This window comes from Geotrypetes seraphini, chromosome 5 (genome assembly GCF_902459505.1).
Source record: "Geotrypetes seraphini chromosome 5, aGeoSer1.1, whole genome shotgun sequence".
Classification (NCBI taxonomy): Eukaryota; Metazoa; Chordata; class Amphibia; order Gymnophiona; family Dermophiidae; genus Geotrypetes; species Geotrypetes seraphini.
The window spans coordinates 81,599,783-81,616,883 of record NC_047088.1 but is presented as its reverse complement, the minus strand read 5'-3'; the positions used below and the strand labels follow the sequence as shown (position 1 = coordinate 81,616,883).

The 17,101-nt window shown below is 45.4% G+C and overlaps 1 protein-coding gene across 1 annotated transcript in view; it reads right to left on the bottom strand.

The window, feature by feature from the left end:
* The window catches only part of LOC117360498 (zinc finger protein 568-like), a 32,806-nt gene extending 22,623 nt beyond the window's left edge, over window positions 1-10,183 (bottom strand). Inside the window, exons 1-2 of the mRNA XM_033944327.1 lie at window positions 9,911-10,183; window positions 9,595-9,685 (exon numbers count right to left, since the gene is read on the bottom strand). Of these exons, the coding sequence (XP_033800218.1) occupies window positions 9,595-9,685; window positions 9,911-9,990 (171 nt within the window). The 5' untranslated portion in view covers window positions 9,991-10,183. The remainder of the gene's footprint in view (window positions 1-9,594; window positions 9,686-9,910) is intronic.
* Window positions 10,184-17,101: the final 6,918 nt, after the last annotated feature.

Below are 17,101 nucleotides of genomic sequence, written 5' to 3'. Positions count from 1 at the left end.
CGATAGATTGGTTGAGGTGGAAATCCGAAACCACTTTAGGCAAGAATTTAGGATGGGTACGGAGGACCACCTTAGCATGATGGAAAATGGTGAAAGGTGGATCCGCAACCAAAACTTGCAGCTCACTGACCCTGTGAGCAGACGTGAGGGCAACAAGGAACACCACTTTCCAAGTGAGATACTTCAAATGAGCTCTATCAATCGGCTCAAATGGAGGTTTCATTAATTGAGCAAGGACCACTTTGAGATCCCAAACCACTGGAGGAGGTTGGAGCGGAGGATGGACATTGAAAATACCCTTCATGAATCGGGAAACCACAAGATGAACAGAGCAAGGTTTGCCGTCAGTCAGCTGATGAAAAGCAGTGATGGCACTGAGGTGAACTCGAATAGATGTCGATTTGAGACCAGCCCTAGACAAGTGCAGCAGATAATCCAGCACTGAAGACAAGGAAGCAGATTGCGGCTTCTTGCGATGCATAGCACACCAAAAAGAAAGTCTAGTCCACTTTTGATTGTAACACTGCCTAATGGACCATTTCCAAGAAGCTTCAAGAACATCCTGTACAGATTGTGACAACTGGAACGAGGCAATCATGTTGAGAGGAACCAAGCTGTTAAGTGTAGAGACTGCAGGTTGGGATGAAGCAGAGAACCTTGACTCTGAGTAGGCAGAGAAGGAAAACAGGTAGAAGCAAAGGCTCCCTGGCTCCGAGTTGAAGTAGAAGGGAGAACCACGGTTGTCTGGGCCATTGAGGAGCTATCAGAATCATGGTGGCTTGGGATGACTTGAGCATGATGAGAGTTTTCAGAATCAGAGGGAACACATATAGAAACAGGTTCGTCCAATCCAGAAGGAAAGCATCCGCCTCAAGTCGGTGAGGAGAGGAAATCCTGGAGCAGAAAAGAGGCAACTTGTGGTTGAGAGGGGATGCAAACAGATTTATCTGTGGAGTCCCCCACCGAGCAAACACCTGACGCAGAGTCAAGGAATTGAGTGTCCATTCATGAGTACTGCGTCCAGTATTGGTCGCCGTACCTTAAGAAGGATATGGCGTTACTCGAGAGAGTTCAGAGGAGAGCGACACGACTGATTAAGGGGATGGAAAATCTTTCATACGCTGAGAGATTGGAGAACCTGGGTCTCTTTTCCCTGGAGAAGAGGAGACTTAGAGGGGATATGATAGAGACTTACAAGATTATGAAAGGCATAGAGAGAGTAGAGAGGGACAGATTCTTCAAAATTTCAGAAAATAAAAAAACAAGAGGGCATTCGGAAAAGTTGAAAGGGGACAGATTCAAAACGAATGCTAGGAAGTTCTTCTTTACCCAACGTGTGGTCGACACCTGGAACGCGCTTCCAGAGGACGTTATAGGGCAGGGAACAGTATCGGGGTTTAAGAAAGGATTGGACAATTTCCTGCTGGAAAAGGGGATAGAAGGGTATAGAGGTTTACTACACAGGTCCTGGACCTGTTGGGCCGCCGCGTGAGCGGACTGCTGGGCGCGATGGACCTCAGGTCTGACCCAGCAGAGGCATTGCTTATGTTCTTATGTTCTTATGTTATGAGGTTGCAAAAGGCAGCTCAATTTGCCTACCAGACAGTTCTGCTGGCCCTGAATATAGACCGCTCTGAAAAAGATGTGGCGTATCGCCCAATCCCAAATCTTCAGAGCTTCCTGGCACAGAGACAGGGATCCTGTACCTCCCTGTTTGTTGACATAATACACGGCCACCTGGTTGTCCGTCCAAACCAGGACCACATGGTCGCAAAGCAGATGATGAAAGGCTTTTAAAGCGTTGAAAATGGCTCGAAGCTCCAGCAGATTGATGCGAAAGTTAGATCCTGCTTCCATCAAAACCATTTTACCCTCCTTGTCCAAACCATCATCCTTTCCAGATCAGACTACTGCAACTCTATCTACTTAAGCGTAACTAAGAAAAACCTTCATAGACTTTAGCGGATTCAGAATGCCACAGCCAAGCTCATCTTCGCTAAAAGTAAATTTGACCATGTCTCTCAGATCCTGTCCAAACTTCACTGACTTCCGATAATCGCCAGGGTCCACTTTAAATGCGCCTGTCTAGCTTTCAAGATCCTACACGGTATCCTCCCTCCCTTTATCCCTCTTTCTTGGAATTCTTCAAACCCTAATACCACCAGACCCTCCCACAAATTAAAACTATCCTTCCCCTTGCTAAAAGGCATTTCACATACAGGAAAGCTAGAGACCTCCCTCCCCTTCAAAATCACTGAGCTCTGGAACAACCTTACCTCCCCTCTTCGGAACTTGAGCTCTCTCCAAGTTTTCCGCAAACATCTGAAAACCTGGCTTTTCTCAAAAATGTAAGCCTCTCTCCAACTTTGGTATCCCAAGTCCTCAAAAACTCTTCATATCTGGCATCCCAAGTCCTCTAAATATTCTTCATACTTCGACCTCTAACCCTTTATTGTAGTTCCTTCCTATTTCATCTCCTGTAAACCGTGCCGAGCTCTACGAACGTGGAGAAGATGTGGTATACAAATCTAAGGATTAGATTAGATTAGACAGCGACGATCTGTGCTGGACCAATGGCCTTGGGTATGAAGATCGTCGAGGTGAGCCCCCCATGCGTACATGAAAGAATCTGTTGTGAGGACTTTCTGCGGATGGGGCGCATGAAACAGAAAACCTCTGGAAAGATTGGAAGAAAGCATCCACCAGCGGAGAGACTGTCTCAACAAAGGAGTCACTGCAATGTGTTGAGAGACGGGATCTCAATCCTGCAGCCACTGCGATGCCAGGGTCCACTGAGGAACTCGGAGGTGAAGCCTGGCAAAAGGAGTCACATGAACTGTGGAGGCCATGTGTCCCAGCAGGACCATCATGTGCCTGGCTGAAACTGTCGACAGAAGAGACACTCTCTGGCAAAGACGAATGAGGGCATCCTGAGGTCGAGGCAGGAACGAGCGGAGTCGAAGCATGTCCAGTATCGCTCCGATGAACTGGAGAGATTGAGAAGGACACAACTGGAACTTGGGAAGTTTACCTCGAAGCCCAGTCTTTGAAAGAACATAATAGTCTGTTGGGTCACTGCAATAACCTCCTGCTGAGACGACGCTTTGATGAGCCAGTCGTCAAGGTATGGAAACACCTGAAGACCCTGCATCTGCAGGGCTGCTGCCACCACAACGAGGCACTTTGTGAAGACCCTCGGGGATGATGCAAGTCTAAAAGGGAGAACTCGGTACTGTAGGTGGAGATTTCCCACCCGAAATCTCAGAAATCTACGAGAGGCTGGATGAATCGGGATGCGAGTGTAAGCCTCTTTGAAATCCAGCAAGCATAACCAATCCCCCTCGTCCATCAGGGGGTACAACGTTGGAAGAGAGAGCATGCGAAACTTTTCTTTGACAAGAAATTTGTTGAGTGCTCTTACATCCAGAATAGGACGCAAGTCCCCTGTCTTCTTGGGGACTAGAAAACAACAGGAGTAAAATCCCATGTTCCATTGGCACAAAGGAACCTCCTCGACAGCCCGGAGGCTAAGGAGAGCCTGAGCCTCCCGAAGAAGAGGAAGTTGCAACTCGTTGGAAGGACACTCTCTTGGAGGCAGGTCTGGTGATACATGCAGGAAATGAAGCGAGTACAAGTCACCAGAATCACAGATGTCCAATACACTGGGGAATCCCTTTGGGTAAACTTAGCCAGAGGGAAGGACAAATGCCTGTATCTCGGCGTAATATACAGACCCCATAGACAACAGGATGACCTAGATATGGAATTAATCGGAGACATAAAGAATATCACCTTACATGGGGACACAGTATTGTTAGGTGACTTCAACATGCCTGATGTGGATTGGGACACGCTTTCCTCTGCTTCCGGCAGCAGCAGGAGGCTATTAAACTATATGAAGGGAACAAGACTCAGACAATTGGTGTTGGAACCAACAAGGGATCAGGCAATTCTGGACCTGATACTTACCAATGGAGAAAGTGTCTCAGAGGTCTCGGTGGGCGACACATTGGCCTCCAGTGACCATAACATGGTGTGGTTCAATCTCAGGAAAGGTTTCACTAATCTACTACACTGACCAAGGTCCTCAAATTCAAGGACACAAATTTCAAAGAAATGGGAGACTTCGTTCACCAGGTGCTGCATAGCCAAGCAGGGATCGATAACGTAGAAGAAATGTGGTCGACTTTGAAAGCCACCATACAAGAAGCAACAATCCGCTATGTTAAATCAGTAAGTAAACGGCGAAGAAACAATAAGCCTCAATGGTTCTCTGCGGAGATTTCGGCCCTCATCAAGGAGAAGAAAAAAGCATTCATCTCGTACAAACAATAAGGGAAACAGGACTCTAGGGAAGTCTATCTGGCCAAGTCAAAAGCTGTCAAAACAGCAGTTAGGGAGGCCAAATTCCGCATGGAGGAGTCTCTAGCGAAGAACATCCAAAAAGGAGATAAATCATTCTTCAGGTATATCAGTGAAAGAAATAGGAACTCAGGCGGGATAGTACGTTTTAAGAAACCAGACTCGGAAAAAGCCCAACTGCTAAATGAATACTTCTGCTCAGTTTTCACCCGCGAGGCGCCGGGACTCGGCCCTCAGCTACAGACAAGGGTTGACGCAGTTGACCCGTTTAGTAATTTCAAGTTTACACCCAGTGGTGTCTACTGCAAGCTGTCCAAACTTATGGTTAACAAGGCAATGGGACCTGACAACCTACACCCCAGGGTGCTCAGGGAGTTTTGCGATGTCTTGGCGGAACCACTATCCGCGCTCTTCAATCTCTCCCTTAGTATGGGTAATGTCCCGTTGGACTGGAAGACGGCCAACGTCATTCCACTCCACAAGAAAGGTTCTAAGATGGAGACGGCAAACTACAGACCGGTGAGTCTCACATCAATAGTGAGCAAACTAATGGAAACTCTAATCAAATGCCAATTGGATACGATCTTGAACGAGGAGAATCTACGGGATTCCCGTCAACACGGATTTACTAAGGGGAGATCCTGCCAATCCAACCTGATCAGCTTCTTTGACTGGGTGACAAGGAAGCTGGATGTTGGAGAGTCCCTGGACATCGTATACCTGGACTTCAGCAAAGCATTCGATAGCGTACCACACCGCAGGTTGCTGAGCAAGATGAGTTCTATGGGATTGGGCGATACATTGATGAAATGGGTTGGGAACTGGCTTGGAGGTAGACTTCAGAGGGTGGTGGTGAACGGCACCCCCTCCGAAATGACGGAGGTGATCAGTGGGGTGCCGCAGGGATCGGTCCTGGGCCCGATCCTCTTTAACATCTTTATAAGAGACTTAGCGGAAGGGCTGCGAGGTAAAATGACATTATTCGCCGATGACACCAAACTGGGCTATGTAGTGGGCAAAAGCACAACGGAAATAGATTCAATGCCCGACAACATGATGCACGACCTACTACTACTGGAGCGCTGGTCTAGGTCTTGGCAACTCAGCTTCAATGCCAAAAAATGCAAAGTCATGCACCTGGGCAGCCAAAATCCATGCTAAACTTACACCCTTAATGGTGAGATCCTAACAAGAACTGAAGCAGAACGAGACTTAGGGGTGATCGTCAGTGAGAACATGAAGACTGCCAATCAAGTGGAGCAAGCTTCATCAAAGGCAAGGCAAATCATAGGTTGCATACGTAGGAGTTTCGTCAGCCGTAAGCCTGAAGTCATTATGCCATTGTATAAATCCATGGTGAGGCCCCACCTGGAGTACTGTGTACAGTTCTGGAGGCCGCATTACCGTAAGGATGTGCGGAGACTTGAGTCGGTCCAGAGAATGGCCACCAGGATGGTCTCAGGACTCAAGGATCTCCCGTATGAGGAACGGCTGGATAAATTAAAGCTATACTCTCTCGAGGAACGCAGAGAGAGGGGTGACATGATCGAGACATTCAAGTATCTCACGGGCCGCATCGAGGTGGAAGAAGTTATCTTCTTTTTCAAGGGTCCTGCAGCAACAAGAGGGCATCCATGGAAAATCAGGGGCGGGAAACTGCACGGGACACCAGGAAATTCTTTTTTACTGAAAGGGTAGTTGATTGCAGGAATAGTCTTCCACTCCAGGTCATTGAGGCCAGCAGCGTGCCTGATTTTAAGGCCAAATGGGACAGACACGTGGGATCTATTCACAGATAAAGGTAGGGGAGGGTCCTTGGGGTGGGCAGACTAGATGGGCCGTGGCCCTTACCTGTCGTCTATTTCTATGTTTCTATGTTACCTCTCCCGGATGATGGTGAGAACTCAGAGGTCCGAAGTAATCAGCACCCACTGATGCCAAAAAAAGACTGAGACATAAGAACATAACATAAGAACATAAGCATCGCCTCTGCTGAGTCAGATCATAGGTCCATCGTGCCCAGCAGCCCGCTCCCGCGGCGGCCCTCCAGGTCAAAGACCTGTTAGTGATCTTTTACATACAACATTTTGCCTTGTATAGTATCCCTCTAACCATACCCCTCAATTCCCCTTTCCTTCAGGAATTCGTCCAATCCCTTTTTGAACCCCAAAATCGTACTCTGCTCTACCACCTCCTCTGGAAGCGCGTTCCAGGTGTCTACCACCCTCTGAGTGAAGAAGAACTTCCTAGCGTTTGTTCTGAATCTGTCTCCCTTCAATTTCCTTGAGTGCCCTCTTGTTATTGTTACCCCTCGAGACGATCTCCTATGGGCAGGAGAGAAGGCTGGGGGGCGTTATGCTCTGACCAGGATTGTCAAAAGGACGGCGCAGATTTAGTCACAGCAGGGGTCTGAGGTTTTTGGAGACCCCTCTGCTGCTGCTGGCGCCTGGGCGGCAGGCAGGAAAACGCTAGCGTAGACTTCTGGAGATAGCGCCGAGAAGGTAGCTTGTACGGCTTAGTATGAGGGGCCTTCGCCTTAGGCCACACCAGGAGGCGAAGGACCACTCATGCTCCGAGAGGCGTTTGGTAGCCGCCTCGATGGAGTCATCAAACAGCTTGTTGCCCAAACAAGGAGGATTCGCCAGACGATCTTGCAAGTTGGGGTCTATGTCCACTATGCGCAGACAGGCCAAGTGGCACATCACCACCACAAAGGCCGTAACCCTAGAGGATAATTCAAAAGCATCATACGTGGCCTGGAGCATAGAGACGAATTTGAGAAAGAGTCTCCTGGAGCTGGCGGAACTCCGGCAGACGGTGAACAGCCAAATCAGCATGGAAAGACGGCTTGGTCTTAATGCAGTGTTTGAAGTAGGACATAAAGATGAAGTTATAGTTGAGGACCCTATTCACCATAATCGAGTTCTGATACAGACGGTGGCCAAACTTGTCCATGGTATGTCCCTCCTTGTCCGGAGGGGTGGGGGGGAGACAGCAGCATAGACCTTGGATGGGTGAGATTTCTTTAAAGAAGATTCCACAATCAAGAACTGATGGGACAGCTGCGCCTTCTCAAACCCCTTGCAAGGAACCGTCCAATAGCGAGACTCCATTTTGAACAGGATAGCAGGAATGGCATAAGGAGTCTCCAGATTCCTGAAGAACGTCTGTTTCAAGACCGGATTCAGCGAGAAATGTAGAGATTCCCTGGGCAGATGAGGAAGATCCATCTACGCCAAATATTCCAGGGTATATCTGGATTCAGACTGGACATCCAGCTGAAGAGCCATACCCATGTCAATGACAAACTTGGTAAAGGAGGAAGCCTGGAAGAAGAAGGCCCCTCTGGAAGCGACGAGGATCTGGACCTCGGAGCAGCCGAAAAGGAAGGGGAAGCCTCCCTAGAATATTGGGCAGGCATATCCGTGTCCAGTAAAAGGGATACCGAGGAGGCTCTGCTATGAGACAGTGGAGGAATCAAAGAGTGCCTACACTTGAGCTGCCTCAAAGGAGAAGACCTCGGAGTCCGAGGAACTAAAAGTCGCGAGGTAAGTCTCGGAGAGCCCACGGAGGATGGAACCCTCTGGAATGGTCTCGAGGAGGGGGTCCTCGACCTCGATTTACCTCGACTCGGAGACCTAGGAGGCGTGGTAGATTGCCGAGGTCGAGACCCATGACCAGGCTGCACGGAGGCATCGACAGACCTTGAGACACGAAGCACTGGAGACTGTCCCCTCCGAGGAGGGAGTCCTTTGGCCGCTTGGAAGGCAGGCGCCTTGAGGACGAGGCAAGCTTAGAATGGTGCCTCGATCGAGGCTCAACTGCCGGCGACTCAGGCCTGGAAGGAGGAGGAGAAGAGTCACTCGAGGACAACCGACGAGGCTTCTCACGAGGTGCCTTAGTAGGATGCTCAGGCTGGCTCGCAGGGAGCAGGGTCGAGGCAGGGGCAAGCTGAGCCAAGACGGATGAAATTTGCGAGGTCAGGATGGCCTTCAGCATATCTTCAAACACAGGCAACGAGACCAATGGATCTGGTCAGACAGGTGCAGCAGTGCGCTCCAATGAAGGTGACCTCGAGGAAGAATATTCCCTATGCTTGGAGGCATGCTTGGAGGGAGGTCTTGTAGAGGCTGGCAGGACTGCACTCACTGCCTGGGTCGCCGGAGACTCCGTGGAAGACTTCTTCAGGAGGGAACCTGAAAGAGGAAGAGGAGACTTACCCGAGAACGGGACCTTAACAGGCACAGCGGACGGGGCCTTTGAGGCCGAGGGCAACTTGTTCGAGGTCGCTACCGGAGCCGAAGTCGAGGTCTTGTCCTCCAGCTGCTCCTTAGCGCCGAAGAGCTCAAGGATCCGGGCACGCCATCTGCCAAGAGCCAGTGGTTGGAAAGTGGCACTGCGTGGGCAGGACTCGGTCCGGTGGTTGGAGCCCAGGCACTGAATGCACCAACGATGAGGGTCAGTAATAGAGATCACCCAACCGCACTGCGTGCACTTATTAAAACCGGTAACAGGCCGGGACATAAAGGAAAAAAGGCCAGGCGGCCTGGCCGAAACCCGGGTCCCCCAGGCCGAACGACAGAAGAAAATAATAAAATTGGTTTTTGGGGGGTTTTTGAGACGCGCCACACAGCGACTAACTAGTCAAAAACAATAAAGCAAGCCGCGGTGCAAGAAGGCACTTAGAAACCATGCAGAGCTGAAAGATAGGGCTTCTTGGCTCCGCGGAAAACTAAGAACTGAGGCCATGCTGAGGAGACGCGTGCCCCGACTCGGGCAGGAAGGCACTCGCGCATGCGCGGTGCAGCACTCGCAAACTTTGAAGATCTTCAAGCAAGTTTGCTTGCGAGTATGTCTGCTATGGGGCTCCATGGATGATGTCACCCACATGTAGAGAATATGCTGCCTGCTTGTCCTAGGATAACAGGCGTATGCAAAGTAGTTATGTGTGTAGCTTTTAGAATCATGGCAGCAACTGCCAACATTTAGTCAGACCATTACATCAGCCACCGATATAGCATAAATGGCCATGCCTAAATGGTGTGTATATACATGCTTTACATTAGTACTCTTATAAGAGCAATTATGAACATAGATTGCCGATATAAAATTTACACAGCACAATATCATAGCACTTAACTTGAGGTGACTTGTAAAGAATTTATCTCTATGTTTGATGTTCCCTTCACTTTCAGTCCATTTCTGGCAGACAGAGAAGGGGGGGGGGTTTACCTGATCAGCCATTGTGCTTTGTTCTAAGCGAAGTAAATTAAGTTCTGGTAGATTCACTGTAGACAGACCCCTGTTTCCTCCTTGAAGAGGCCTGCATGGAAAAATAAAAGTGAGGGGTTCATTCAAAATGCCTCTGTTCATGGAGTTTAAAACACTGGAGTGAGTGTCCTAGTTTTAGTTTAGGAAGCAATAAATACCATGATCCAGATAGCGAAGGACTCCTGTATCCTAATGTCTGGCATCCTGAAAAGTTCCTTGGTCACTTAAATTAAAAGCAAGTTTACAGTGCTAGTAACAGATAACATGATCACCTTACTTTTTTCCTCTTGGCAAAGAAGTCCCGCTTTCTGCTGTTACAAAAACAGCAATACTGTACTCTGATCTGCTTTCACACATGCGCAGCTTAAACAGCCACCCTATCTGCACAGCATGCTGGGTAACAGTCTTCCCATCTGCTTCAGCTGATTCCAGCAACCCAGACCACGTGAGCTTGCCATTAGCTGATTCCTTGAAATAAGCGTATTCTCTAGGATTTGATACCTTCTCTTTTGATCTTATGTATATATCCTCTGGTGTTGTTGGTGTTTTTTTTTTTGGGGGGGGGGATTTGCTATTATAAAATATATTTTATTAGATATGTTTTCAGTTTATTAGGTGGACCATGTAATTTATTATTATTTGCAGGGCTTTTTTCAGGAGGTACACACCTTCTCCATTGTATGCTAAAATTGACCCATAGTCCAAGAATTAATGAAAGATCATAGGCTCTGCACACTACCACTGCCTTTTCATAGATTCTGTGACTGCAGGGGCCCAGCTGTTGTAGAGTAGGTCCCTTAGTGATTACACTACTTCTGAAGGATGGCCTGGCAATTAAGTACCAGCTCCTTTTTTTTTTTTGCAAGGAAAAATCCCATAATCTTCTGGCAGATATTCAGCTGTCCCTGGTTAAATTAGCCCTGGATATTCAGTGCCGGGCCATATCTGGGCACCTGTACTGAATATTCGGTGCTAATTTCAGCTGTGCTCGTTTCCAGTACTTATGTGGATCACTGCCGATACTCAGCCTTACCTGCCTGCTTATCGGTATATCGTTTTAAATATTGGCCTTACTGATTATTTGTATAGCTGCTACAAACGCATATGGAGTGCTGATACCTGCCATTTGAAGTACCTGACCTGGAAGATCATATTTTTTGTGGTGGTTATTTCAACTTGCAGTTAGTAAGTGCCAAAGCCTAGTAACTGATCCACTTTACACTAAACCTGAACAAAAAAGTAGTTTGTGCACCTATAGGAGCTAACTTTTCAAAATTATTGGGGGGGGGGGGGGGATACTAAACCTAATGAAAATCACCTCTTTTTGGATACAATCAAGGAGTTTGTTTAATATCAAGAATGCTATAAAGCACCCACAGAGCTGGCTCCTTTGTGTGCATCTATAGTTCTTTCCTAAGGCTATATCAGAGTTTAATCTTAACCAGTTAATAGTCCTATCAACATTTTTTTCTAAGACTTCATGCCCATAAATGCTGAGCAGGGATTGTCTATTAAATGTCAAAATGTACAGCGCTGCGTACACCTTCCAGCACTATAGAAGTGATAAATAGTAGTAGTAGCCTTGAGGCATCTCCATTGACTCCCAGTTATAGAATTGCCCCCATTTGTACAGAAGTCTAGGGGCTGATATTCAAAGTATTTAAACAGGCTGGAGAGTCTCTTTCTCACTTAAATTGTGCTGACTGGGTTACAACTGAATATTCACCAGCACATACAAGGTCTGTTCAAAAAGTTTCAGGACTGATTTTATAAAAAAATTATTAAACAATCTTATAACTTATTCCATTGAGTCTCCTTTTAAAGTGCTCCCCTTCTCTACATATACACTTATCCCAACATCGTTTCCAGTTCTGGAAACAGTCCTTAAACGCATCTTCAGGAATCGCCAAAAGTTGCTGTGTCGAATTTTGCTTTATGTCTTCAATGGTATTGAATTGCTTTCCATTCAGCGTGTATTTAAGTTTAGGAAACAAGTCAGCAGGGGCCAAATCAGGAGAGTAAGGTAGCTAGAGTAGAATTGTCATTGCATTTTTTGCGCAAAATTCGGGAATTTTGACACTTTCAAAACACCTTCCACGACTCATGACATGTTCCCCATAAGCCACTTTCAACATTTCATCAGTCTTATCCAATTTAAAACAGAACTTCCTGTGTCGAATTTTGCTTTATGTCTTCAATGGTGTTGAATTGCTTTCCGTTCAGCGTGTATTTAAGTTTAGGAAACAAGTCAGCAGGGGCCAAATCAGGAGAGTAAGGTAGCTAGAGTAGAACTGTCATTGCATTTTTTGCGCAAAATTCGGGAATTTTGACACTTTCAAAACACCTTCCACGACTCATGACATGTTCCCCATAAGCCACTTTCAACATTTCATCAGTCTTACCCAATTTAAAACAGAACTTCCCACTGTAGCGCTGCTCATTGAGGTTGCACATGATGAAAAATAGCCGATCACAAAAACTGCTGTAGCTCGGAGATGAAAACAGATATCAACAAAGGTTACTCATGAGGTTTCAAGCTACTCAACGCTGCCTAGCAGGTTTCAAAAGAATGCATGCAATTCAAACTGTCCTGGAACTTTTTCAATAGACCTCTTATGTGGATAGTACCACTGATTATTCAGGCAGATTGCTGGAGCACTATTCTGTTAGTGCTGGGGCTCAACAAGTGTGAAGATTAGGTAGACCCAGGAATTACCTGGACATTGGCAACATGCAGTAGCAGTACCCATACAGCTATCAGTTAATGTACGATAGCAAAAAGACTGTCCTAAGTTAACTGGGTAGCTATGCAGGTAATGCTGCTGAATAATGGCAATTCAGGGGCAACTCCCAGCAGACCACCAGGTACCTGAATATTCAGTGCTGATACCTGATTATCTGGGTATACTTCAGCCAGAAGTGGCCAGCATTTAAGGAAACGCTGAGAGCTGCTGGCCTAATATTGTCCTATTTTCTACACTTACCTCAGTTGAAAAACTGAAGGTGGACAAAGCGATGGGACCAGACGGGATCCATCCCAGGATACTAAGGGAGTTCAGAGAGGTTCTGGTGAGTCCTATTAAAGACTTGTTCAACAAATCTCTGAAGACGGGAGTGATTCCTGGGGATTGGAGGAGAGCGGATGTGGTCCCTATTCATAAAAGTGGTCACAGGGATGAAGCAAGAAACTACAGGCCGGTGAACCTCACTTCAGTTGTTGGAAAAATAATGGAAGTGTTGCTGAAAGAAAGGATAGTGTACTTCCTTGAATCTAATGGGTTACAGGATCCGAGGCAACATGGCTTTACAAAAGGTAAATCGTGCCAAACGAACCTGATTGAATTTTTTGATTGGGTGACCAGAGAGCTGGATCGAGGACATATGCTAGATGTAATTTACTTGGATTTCAGCAAAGCCTTTGATACAGTTCCTCATAGTAGGCTGTTGAACAAACTTGAAGGGCTGAAGTTAGGACCCAAAGTGGTGAACTGGGTCAGAAACTGGCTGTCGGACAGACGCCAGAGGGTGGTGGTTAATGGAAGTCGCTCAAAGGAAGGAAAGGTGACTAGTGGAGTCCCTCAGGGTTCGGTGCTGGGGCCAATCCTGTTCAATATGTTTGTGAGTGACATTGCTGAAGGGTTAGAAGGAAAAGTATGCCTTTTTGCAGATGATACCAAGATTTGTAACAGAGTAGACACCGAAGAGGGAATGGAAAATATGAAAAAGGATCTGCAAAAGTTAGAGGAATGGTCTAATGCCTGGCAACTAAAATTCAATGCAAAGAAATGCAGAGTTATGCATTTGGGGATTAATAATAGGAAGGAACCGTATATGCTGGGAGGAGAGAAGCTGATATGCACGGACGGGGAGAGGGACCTTGGGGTTATAGTGTCCGAAGATCTAAAGGCGAAAAAACAGTGTGACAAGGCAGTGGCTGCTGCCAGAAGGATGCTGGGCTGTATAAAGAGAGGCGTAGTCAGTAGAAGGAAGAAGGTGTTGACGCCCCTGTACAGGTCATTGGTGAGGCCCCACTTGGAGTATTGTGTTCAGTTTTGGAGACCGTATCTGGCGAAAGACGTAAGAAGACTTGAGGCGGTCCAGAGGAGGGTGACGAAAATGATAGGAGGCTTGCGCCAGAAGACATATGAGGAGAGACTGGAAGCCCTGAATATGTATATCCTAGAGGAAAGGAGAGACAGGGGAGATATGATTCAGACGTTCAAATACTTGAAGGGTATTAACGTAGAACAAAATCTTTTCCAGAGAAAGGAAAATGGTAAAACCAGAGGACATAATTTGAGATTGAGGGGTGGTAGATTCAGGGGCAATGTTAGGAAATTCTACTTTACGGAGAGGGTAGTGGATGCCTGGAATGCGCTCCCGAGAGAGGTGGTGGAGAGTAAAACTGTGACTGAGTTCAAAGAAGCGTGGGATGAACACAGAAGATTTAGAATCAGAAAATAATATTAAATATTGAACTAGGCCAGTTACTGGGCAGACTTGCACGGTCTGTGTCTGTGTATGGCCGTTTGGTGGAGGATGGGCAGGGGAGGGCTTCAATGGCTGGGAGGGTGTAGATGGGCTGGAGTAAGTCTTAACAGAGATTTCGGCAGTTGGAACCCAAGCACAGTACCGGGTAAAGCTTTGGATTCTTGCCCAGAAATAGCTAAGAAGAAAAAATAAAAAAAAAATTTCAATTGAATCAGGTTGGGCAGACTGGATGGACTATTCGGGTCTTTATCTGCCGTCATCTACTATGTTACTATGTATTAAATCCATTATTACTTTCCTTATTGGCAGCAACCTACCTCAGACTCTTTACTGCAGATCTGAAATGAAACTTCACTGGGAGAGTATCATGATAGTGTGCATTGTGCAGCTTGCAAGTTACATGTGTAAATTCAGGGTTTTCTTTAGCTTTGGGGTGTTGTTTTTTTAATGTCTGAACTGGCTTCTTAGGAACACTTGTATATCTGACCAATACGAATTCCATATTTTATGCTTGATTATATCCTAAGTAATTCGCATTCTGTGTTTGAGATCAATTACAGTTGACTTCAAAAGTCCTATACCAGTCATGTTACAGATCATGTATTCAGCACCCTCTTCCTTCATTATTAATTAAGAACAGGCCACACACACCCTTTTTTAAAAAAACAAAAAACTCCTTTCCAGTGCAATAGGTGAGACATTCTAGTTTATTTCCTACTACTCGCATGGTCTGCAGAAGAAATCCACTGTGCTACGGTTTTGTAAAAAAAAAAAAAAAGGGAGGATGGGTTAATCCAGCAAGTTTCCATTTTTTTTGTAAGCTATTTTTCCTATGATACGAAAAAACTGGAAACTCGCTGGATAAAGTGTGTAGCCTTCAATGGAGACTATGTTGTGTAACTTGCTTTTTTACCAAACTTTTAAAACCACCCTCATACATCATTCTCAAATGTCATCAAGTCTTAGAATGATACTCATCATAGCAGGTGCCTCACACAAAAACATCTCTATCTATATGCTTCCTATGCACCCACATCTACCCAAACCTTACACATTTACTAACCCACAAACACCCATAATCAACTTCTCCCCAATAATACAACTTTTATCCCATATATCCCAATTCTTATACTCCCCCATCCTTTACACATTCCTGCAACACACACTGACTACAAATTCTGCAGTTCAGTAAGATAGCTAAGAAGTCAATTAGAGGAGGGGGGAGTTGTAAGAATATATACCTGCTGTCCTCAGAGAACACCTGCTACAGGTGAGTAACTTAGCTTTCTCTGAGGACAAGCAGTCATTATATTCTCATATATGGGACTCCTAAGCTGCCAGGATCTTGCCCTGAGAAAAATATTATTGAGAACTACCATGAGTCCAGCAAAACCAAAAAGGTTAGAGACTTTGTACTAGGCAGGGAGGGGGGAATTTTTAAGAAGTGGGAGGCAAAAGGATTAAGATGCTTTGGCCAAATAATTGAGGAAGTGGAGGTAAAAGCTTTTATTGACATGCAGGGTCGATATCAATTAGAAGCGAGGGATCTTTTTCCTTATTTACAGATAAGAAATTATATATTGACATATAAGGGGAAGAGAAATGGAATCCTAAAGAAATCTGAATTTGAAAAAAGACTAGGGGAACCAGTAGTAAAAGGGTGCATTTCCTGGTTATATAAAATTATAAATGAAGACAAAGTAATCAAAACCTCATATATGAAAGCATGGGAAAAAGACCTGGGGAAGGAATGGTCTATAGACGAATGGGGGTAATTGTATCACATCTTTTTCAGATAACTAGAGCTGCTACTTTGGTGGAAAAAGCTTTTAAAATTTTAACATGCTGGTATACTACTACGGTTTTAATTAGTAAATGCAATAAGCAGAGTGATGCTACTCTGCTGGAAAGGATGTGGCAGAAGAGGTACTTTCTATCATATGTGGTGGGAATGCCAAAGGGTACAGAGGTTTTGGGTACAAGTATTTGGCTACCTGAGCAGATTAATCCAGATTCCACTTAAGTTGAATGCTGAAATGGCACTGTTGGGAATAAAAATAGAAGGCTTATCATGTTCTCAATCTAAACTTTTGGATTTGGCATTTATAGCCGCTAGATTAACATTGGCTCAGCAATGGCGCATGCGAGATGTACCAATGTTAAAAGATATGAGGGAACGTCTGGAAATAGTCTGTGAGAAATATAGACTGTCGGCCCTATTAACAAATCAATGGGCAAAGTTTAATGATATATGGGAAAGTTACATTCAAATGGAAAAAGAAGTTTAATGAAATAATTGAAAGGTATATTGTCTTATTCTTATAGACTGGGGAGCCAGGTCTCCGGGGAGGGGGGGAAAGTAGGGGGTTAGGATTGTTTTAATAGTAGGATAGATAAGTTGCATTATCTTCATTAGTGTATTAAGATTGTGAATCACATTCAATGATGATTATGTGTTGCAGCGATATAGGATTCCTTTAATAATGAGATAGATAAGCTGCATTATCTTTACCCTTATTAGTTTACTAAGATTGTGAATCACATTCTTTGTTGATTTGTTTTGTGATGAGATCACTGTATTAAAATAAAAATTATTAAATAAAGAATTTAAAAAAAATCACTCAAAACCAAAAGGGTTGAAGGTAATTTGGCATTTAAGTATAGAATACATTTTGTAGAACTGCTTGGCTAAATCGACTATCCCATCTGAAATAATAATCCAAACAGTAATGGGATGTGAAGGTATGAACTGAGAACTAGGTGGCTGCTTTATATATGTCCTTAATAGGTGTGAACGTAGATGGGCTACTGAAGTCACCATTGCTCTTACTTTATGTATAGTGACACGGCCTTCAAGTGGGGGAAGACAGGTAGAAATACAGATTGGTTCAGATGAAATTCCCAAGACAATCTTCAGGAGGAACTTGGGATGTGTGTGAAGAACCACTCAGTCTTGTGTAAAGTGTGGATCTGACAC